Source organism: Austrofundulus limnaeus, unplaced genomic scaffold (assembly GCF_001266775.1).
Source record: "Austrofundulus limnaeus strain Quisiro unplaced genomic scaffold, Austrofundulus_limnaeus-1.0 Scaffold22, whole genome shotgun sequence".
NCBI lineage: Eukaryota > Metazoa > Chordata > Actinopteri > Cyprinodontiformes > Rivulidae > Austrofundulus > Austrofundulus limnaeus.
The window spans coordinates 2,614,782-2,623,622 of NW_013952424.1; the positions used below are offsets into that span (position 1 = coordinate 2,614,782).

General features: G+C 39.0%; 1 protein-coding gene across 7 annotated transcripts in view; it reads right to left on the bottom strand.

Annotated features, from left to right (window-relative positions):
* The window catches only part of anks1b (ankyrin repeat and sterile alpha motif domain containing 1B), a 187,814-nt gene that overhangs the window by 16,690 nt on the left and 162,283 nt on the right, over positions 1-8,841 (bottom strand). For all 7 annotated transcript variants that reach the window (XM_014004217.1, XM_014004221.1, XM_014004216.1 and 4 more), the window contains 3 exons: positions 2,837-2,944; positions 1,827-2,030; positions 650-775 (listed from right to left, as the gene is read on the bottom strand). In XM_014004217.1, the coding sequence (XP_013859671.1) occupies positions 650-775; positions 1,827-2,030; positions 2,837-2,944 (438 nt within the window). The remainder of the gene's footprint in view (positions 1-649; positions 776-1,826; positions 2,031-2,836; positions 2,945-8,841) is intronic.

An 8,841-nucleotide genomic window follows, 5' to 3' on the forward strand; every position in this document is an offset into this window, starting at 1 on the left:
GGTTCTTGCATGAGGCCCAATGTTGTTTAGAACACCACTCTCATACCTGCTTGCAGCTATTGTTTTGGTTTTATTGTTCACCAAAAAAATTTAAAAAGCAGCAGGTATTTTTCGGTGCCAATATGGTGCAACGTCTGTGTGAAAAAAGTGTCATCACAGCAGTTGTGTTCTTAGTTCTATTTTGTGCAGTGGGACCAACACAAAACATCTCAGAATACTTAGATACACATGAGTGTRTCAAAATCATAAAAAATTCAAGACACCTGGTTGAGGAATTCATTTCTTTTCTTTCTGCAGTGCTCATCTTGCTTTAAATATATACAGTAATAATCTCAGCCTGAAAGAACTGTATGTAACCTATCGGAGGTGCAGGGCTGTATCCGTGGTAACATGGATACGCAACATCTTTTATGTAACTGGCGAAAGTCTAAATTTAAWAAACAGAGAAAAACAGACTGAAAAACCAACAGAGGTAAACCTGRGGCATGTTGAGTTTAAAGTGAAAACTAACTCTGGACTTTAGGATAAACCAGTATATTTATTTAGAATAATTCATCTTAGCTGGTTTTTGTAAGCATCGTAATGACAAACAATAAATGACTGYATTCTTGTGAATTCTCAGACAGGTAAAGTTAAAAGCTGAACTCACATAAGCTTCGTAGTCACAGGACTGAAAGATGAGCTTCTCCGGGTGATGCTGCCAGTACTGCACAGGTGTGGACGAGGTGGCCTCGTTAGGTGGACGCAATGTTATTGGCTCACACCATTCACCTGCCTGAAACGACAATCAATCACATGTCTGGAAACAGATGCTATCAAACAGGTGTTCAGGACATAAAAGCTTTACGATCAGGACAATATTTTAATATCTTTCAGCAGCTCTCCTGACAGAACACAAACACCTGAAGGACTTTATTTAGAGAACACTAATCCAAACTACATATTTGTCAATCATCTGTGGATTTCATTCCTTTACAATTGAAATCAGATTTGATTGTCTTAAAGTATTCACATGGCATGCATGTCCATATTTGACTGTTTTTATTTGCCAGAAAGCTGGTGAAAGAATGCAAAGGAGAGGATTTTCAGTGCAGATACAGGAGAGGTCAACAAGCATCTGCAGAACACAGATGAGTCAAATGCAGGCTTAATTTAGCTGGGTTTTAACTTTTAATAAATGTTTAAACATGAGCTACTTTAAGGATCAACAGATTTGTAAAAAATAAATGTAATGGTTACTTTTGGGGTATTTATCCTCCCTCAAACACAGAAGGAGAACAGAAGTCTATTCAACAGTAAAAACAGATTTAAGAATAACGTGAGGAGGAAATGACAGAGGAAAGATCTTTCCTCCTTCCTGTGATATTATCCTTCTATTCTTGCCAAGCTGAGTCACCAGTGCCACCTCAAGAGTGTTGTTTTTAGAAAAGGGGAGCTACAGTGTGACGCACGTGCATTTAGGATTCAGCAGGATAACCGTAAGTGTGTGTTAGTCTGCAGTGATGAGCTCTGTGATTCACGGCGGGACACAAAAAGACCCTAATCAAACTCAATCACAACACAGCTGCAGGGGCAGATGTTTGTACACGTGTTGTCTTGATTCAAAGTCAAATATCTTATTTTGGATTTAGTATATTAAACATTTTTTATATTGTTTTATTTTCTTGGATGAATCTTTTGCATTAACCAGTACTTATATTATAATAACACTTTTATAATAGTATCATTGAAAATGTGCAAACAGAGTGGAAGTTTACCTCCACCCCCCCCCCCCTTCCCTTCCTGTTCATTCATCCCTCCATTCATCCCTTCCCTCCCGTCCTCACCATGCTGACTTGAGCCATCTGTCGCTCCAGCTTGGACCGCGGCACGTCCTCAAAGTAGTTTTCGGTGCTGCGCTGTCGGCGCCGGGCGTCCGCCTGCATGATGAGGTGCTGGACGTCCAGAGATCCACCAGGGACCCCCGCTGTGTACGCTGCCTGGCCGACCGAAGGGCTGAGCTGGGGAGGGGTGTGGTTTCCCCCGGGCTCCTGGTACAAGACGGGYGTGTGCGAAGAAAACAGGAAGGGTTCATTCATCATTTCAGAATGTGCCGAGCCACTGCTGCTAGTACGTGCAGGCACACGTACGGCAATTTAACATTTCAGTTTTCAGTTTCAACCTGCAACTAAAATGTTTTGTTAGGAAACACTTGATAAATGTGTCGGTGTGTGTTACTCGCAGCCCTGGATCCATGTCCAAACAGTCATTACAAGTCAACTTAAACTCCTAAATATTCATTTGTATTTGTTTATCTAGCRGAATCTAAACTCTTAGTTGTATTAGTTGTAATTTAAGATATGTTGTTTGATTTTTGGGATTCTGAAAACCAGAGAATTTTCCTATTTTTGGCAAAACTCAATTGTTTTCTMAAACACTTGTTTTATTGTTTAGACYTACAGAAATGWACCATCTTTCACATKTTTTAGTRTTTCTGTTGATSYAYAGGGYCTTCAYTGGCTTAGGAGCACAGAGAACAAGAGATCATTTGATGGACATGACAGAGTAGTAATGACTGGAGAGGAAATCCTCCTCCTTGTAATTATTATTCAGAACAAACCACCAGAAAGAAAAAAAAAACAGTTTGTTACTGCCTTTGGGTGGCAACAGCAAGAACAGGAAGTTTATAGTCAGTGAGAAGTGAGACGTGTCTCGCTGACATGGTTACATGATGAAATCTACATATTTTACATCAGCCCCAGTTTTTCTTTTTGTCTCCCCAATAAAAMATCTACTGTTTCCTACTTCAAAATGTTTGGTTACAGGTGTTATTGTAGATTTTCAGATATTCACTGACCCGTAAGGAGATGGCCCGTGGAGGTTTCTGTGGAGTGTCTTCGTGTAGCCGGTCTCCCAGTGAGGCCAGAATCCGTTTTCTGTGTCCAATAAGATTGATCTTTAACACCTAAACAGAGACAATAAAAATACATTATTAACAAGAAACTCCTTCTGTAGGAGCTAAAAATGGTTTGAACATTTGGGACAAAATGCTGTACAGCTAACCTGAAACCCACCGTACAACCAGAAACAGAATCTAAACGTCGGGGTTCCTGAAAACTGAGTTTTCTGCAACATTTTACTTTATAACACTTAAAATGTTAATTTGACAACTTAAGACTGTGGCAAGTTTGTAATTGTCTATTGATTCTCCCCAGGCACTCGTTCCACAAACACACACAGACAGACAAACACACAGTTGGACTCCAGTAAAAGCCTTCATTCTGTCCTTGGACACCAGGCTCTCTCTGTGCCAGGTACTGAGTTTTTCTAAGAGACAAGCAGGGACGTGGCAGCCTGCTACACTGATGTTTCTGGCACCGTCTGCACCTTCTGGCATCACACTTCACTATACAATAGAGTTTTTTTTTTCATTATTTTATGTGCCTGCTGCTGGAGGTCTATCAATAAATGTATACAAGAGTGTGAAACAGAACGTGTGTGTTTGTCTCCGGGGCAGAGGGGTGATAATTAGTCTGCATACGAACTCTTTCTGGCAGTTTAATGATTCTCCTGACAGTCTTGCTTTGAGTCAGCACAACATAAAATCTCCACCAATTATTGTCCTACATCTGCTAAACAAACAAGTGGAAAGAACCAATGAGGACATGAACAATCAGAGAATACATGCATATGGAATAAATTACATATTTTATCAACACTCTCCTGCTTTTTTCTTTAGAAAGTTGATTTAATTGCACTTTTTGTCACTCAGTAGTGTGAATAATTAACAACCTTGTTTGGGCTAGACTTGTTTATTTAGGCAGAGCTAAAATGAGCAGGTTGTGGAAAGGGTACAGCTGTGTCACGCTTCATMCAGGAATTTTTACTTCATCTTTCCTGTCCTGTTCTTTTTCATAAACACACCGTCAGTGACCATCTCTCAGTCTGAGTTCAGGTTTCCTACAAGTAAAGTCCAAACTGAATGTGAAGCTTTAAACCTGAGAGGTAAGGGGGACTCCATGAAAATATGCTGCTTAATAAAACCTGCATTTATTAAGCAATGACTAAAAATGTAGCTTCAGGTGTTCGGTTTGATCACATTTTTATAAACTACATCAGACAACTGATGAATCCATCAACTAAACAGCAGCTACAGAACTTCAAATATGAATAAAATGTTGGTCATGTTTCTATAAAAACACCTACAAACTGTGACATATCGACTTCTGTGCTAAGTAAACATTATTAGTTCGATTTGTATTTGAAAAAAACTGCTGCTTCAATTCTGCACTGGAGGAAAAAAGACCAGGATGAAGGGTATTTTTAGCCAATAGAAAAGATGATGAAATATTCAGACCTCTGTGCGTCTCCTGTGGGGCAACAGCATGACTCAGTCCCCACATTCCTGTTTCATCACAGACAACACACACACACATCTCCAAAAAGAGCACAGTAATTGCTTTGCATGGTGCGAATCAGTGTGTTACTCTYGGCCTTATGCAACAGCTTCAACTTCAAATACAGAAGCCTCAACCTCAAGTTCAATTGTCACCATAGCAACAATGAGCGGCTGCAGCAGTCACCCACACACACTCATATCCTTAAAAAAAAGAAATAGATGTGCACTTACACACAAACAGCCTAAACAGATGTTCAAAGCCTGGAGTAGAAGATTACATTGCTCCTGAWTGGATGAGGGTTTGAATGCAACATAATTATTAAAACTCTCACACACCGTGATGTCTGGCTGCAACACCCCTCCATTTCCATTTAAATAATAGTCAAAGCAGTTGTATACACTGACAGGAGCACCTCTGTCACCGTGCACTCTGTTACACTCGTTTCATATTCATTAAAACTCATCTCTATTCACATAGACTCAGAGCGTTCAAATAATATAACCTTGATAAGGTAACACTTGTACGTTCTGTTCCAGCAGCGTTTTAATGCATCTCCACAAAGAAAAAAGATGTGATGGTTGCTGACACCACCCAAAGTCTGATCTTTTCATCTTTTTCAGGGCCAGCAAGAATTGTGAACATTTAATTTAGTCAATTTTTGCTTTTTGATGGATGTTTTTAAACATTTTTTGCTGCATTTCTTTATTGAGAACTATTAATATTTGCAAAGGACAAGACGAACTTTATTTTTTCCTGAAAAAAAAAGAAAGAATAAACAAAGAGACCAGAGGCTCAGTGTAAGCCTCGTGTCTTCAGTGAGTGAAGGCTAAACTGTCTGATCCTATAAAAGAGCAACCGGAGCTCCATTTGCAGGAAAAAAAAAATGTTCACATTGGTTCTGATGGAAAAGTGTCGGCACACGCGGCACATCACAGTCTGTTGCATAAAGGGCTGCGAGGCTGCAGACTGGTCGGGGCTCACGCTGAGCCATGTTCACACCTCAAAGCATCGACAACCAGCACAAAAGCTTGAAAGGTGGATCACGGATCATGATGGAAGGTGGTCCGCTCTAATGAGTCACATTTAGTTTTTACAACTTAGAGAAATCTGAGGATGTCTGTCTTTGGCTCAGTTCTCACAGCAGACAGAGGACAAAGACAATTCTGTCTGGATGTTTTAATTTTTATGAACAGCTAAAATGATAAAAAAAATTATTAACTTATCAAATATTTTACATAGATTTCCAATGTGTCAGATATTAACAACCAGAAGTGTTATGGAGATTAAAAACATTTAAAAGCACAAACTATTAAATAAAACAGAAACTTCTGATTCCAAAATAATCACATGCTTTTAGAGGTTCTGTATAAAGCTGGAACAGTGTTGTATAAAGTACCTCAAAGTGATACTTGAGTAAAAGTACAAGTATCTTATCATAAAAATACTTTGGTAAAAGTTAAACTCTTCTCTAAATATATTACTTGAGTAAAAGTCTTAAAGTATCTGATATTGTTTGTACTTAAGTATTAAAAGTAAATTTCTGACAAAATCTACTTAAGTATTAAAAGTAAAAGTACTGAGTAAATGTGAGCAGTTAGATCAGTGGTTCTTAACCTTTTTTGAGGTACCGAACCCACCAGTTTCGTATGCGCATTCACTGAACCCTTTTTATTGATAAATAAATTATGATTTTTTTTTTCCAAATTCAAGACATAGGTATATGTTTTTTTACTGGTGTATAAAATGAGCCGTGCATGAACATCGCCTTGCTCAAAGAACAAAACCAGCACAGTGCATGAACTCACAACAAATTACAGTATGACTTTATTCTGGCCCCCAAAAAATACATATTTTGGCCCCATAAAAAATTTCAGCCCCCATAACAAATAAATTTGGATTTTTTTTTTTGAAGAATAACATTTTAATAAGATTTTTTATTTTAAACAATTTGTTTTTTTGTTGTTTTGAATCCACAAAATACTTTTTTGGGGCCAGCACTGATTGGCCAAGCAATCCCACGTGATCCTCTGCAGCAAGTGATGGCCAAGCGGGGYGTGTCATCACAACTTTTCACWAGTGTGTCTTTACCTCCATGGCAGAGGCTCCASCGAACCCCTGAGACCGGCTCATCAAACCCCTAGGGTTCGATCGAACCCAGGTTAAGAACCACTGAGTTAAATTTTCCAAAATGACTTATTGGGAGGTGACTTCTCCAAAAATATTTTTTTCTAACAGCGTGCAGCTGTGATGGGTTGTGTACAAGCTAATAGGGTTTCAGATTGGTTTATATTTATACTTCTCATCCAACTACAGTTAAATTCACTCTATCCAGGAGACACAATTTATTAGGATAGTATTTTTTTAAGTAATAACAACTCAGAATAAAATAGGAGTAACAACTTTCTACTTCTTACCTTTTTTTAAAAATGTAGTGAGTAGAAAGTACAGATAACTGTGTAAAAATGGAATGAGTAAAAGTAAAAAGTACGCCGAAAAATAATTACTCAAATAAAGTACAGATAACCAAAATTTCTACTTAAGTACAGAAACAAAGTATTTGTCCTTAGTTACTGTACAACTCTGAGCTGGAATAACTTATGTTTGGGATAAATGAGCCTGATGGTTTTTATGATGTCATCACACTGCAGACGACAAGTGCTGGTGGTGAACTGATTGAAACATTTCATTGTTTGACTCTTCTTTATGCTGGAAGTCAAGTACAAGTCACAGTGAACTAAGCATGACGTTACTGATCAGCTGCAGTCCAGTGAGGGTCACTGTACCCTGTGCTTCAAATATTATTACTCCAGTTTGGAGGAATTTGGGCCAATTTTGCCTCCACCGGCTGGCTGGACTCATGTGTGCCGTCTTTGTGTGCAGATCAATGAACTAATCCTGTTAGTAGTCCCGCTAGCCCCGACTGAACAGGCTCGATTAACAGATTAGCCATCATGCAAATACACTTTCACTCAGCCAGTTCCCCTTCTGGAGCTCGTTGTGTTTCCTAAAACAAACAGCTAAAAGACMGACTCTCTGAAATTAAACACTTACGTCTGCCTTCCTTCATATAAACTGTTCCTCCTTCAAGGTGTTTAAGTTAGTGATGCGTTATGAAGACAACATTCTGCAGGATGACATACTGATTGCAGTTAAAAGCAGATATTTTATAACAAAGTAACACAAGAATGCGCTGACCTCTTTAAATCAAGAGGAAACTGAATGATGGCATATTTTAAAAAGAAAGCAGAAAGTGTTACAGATTGGGGACATTCACTGTGACCTCTCGTTCAGGACATTGGAGACAAAAAGGCTTTTTCTGTGTCTCTTACTGGAGGGAAGGTTGGAGCTGGACGGCTCMCTGGAGCCTGAAACCCAAAGAGGGACCCGACAGTCCAGTTTCTGTCTGTGTTCAAGCGAGCACGTAGTTTTAATGATGGAGAATGAATGAAAAGAAATCCTCCGTCCGTTTAATTTATACTGACTCCCTAACTATCCCTCTTATTATTTCCTCGCACCCTCCTTCAGTCTGTTCAGATTCACCTGACCTCAAACTGCCTCACCTTTCATGCTGCACCCCCCTTTGTCCTCATTTCCATTTTTTTTTTTACCTTTTTTTTATTCAAACAGGAGAGGGAAGAAAAAGCAGGTTAGTGTGAGTTTGATTCAGCCTGATAAAAATGTATTTTCTTCTTCACCGCCATAAAAACTGCAAACAGAAAGCCCACCTGTTTTGCTGTGTTTATCTTCACGTTAACACGGCTGGTCACCTCTCCCCTGCATGCTGTGAGGCTGTGTGTTATCTACAATATCTGCAGCCCCTCAGGCTCCAACATCCTAATGGACCTATCGGGGGTTTCGAACCACTGAAGACCCTGCATCGATTTGTGCAGATCAAAAAAAATCACTGGCCTAAGCTTACTTTAATTGCCTTGGTCAGAATACATTACAGGACAACTGAGTGGTAGTATTGATCCGTAAATAGGTCCAGTCCGTCAGAATGCCATCTTAGAGGCTGATTACATGGTTTTAAAAAAAAACCAAGGTCACACACTTGATAGCAGGAAACCAAGAGTGATTTATTAACCATTAGTCAGACATTTTATGGGTAATCTACTGATAAAAAGAGCAATAATGTGGAAAACTCTAAAACCCCAAAACAAGTCCAAGTTGCACTTTAATTCCTATTTATTTTTAAAAGAAAAAAATCCAACTTCTATATAATTATTCTAATTCGTAAATAAAGGATTCATCCAGTTTGTTTGCAGAGGCTAAAACGATCACGACGACGTCCGTTTCATTTTTCACCCCAGCCGTTAACATTTTCCCAACACTAAACACTTCATCACATTCTTCTTCTCAGTTCTTTCATTGCTCCTTAGTGCTTTCAGCTGGAATGATTAGTATCGATTGTCTGGACTCTCACACACACACACACACACACACACACACACACACACACACA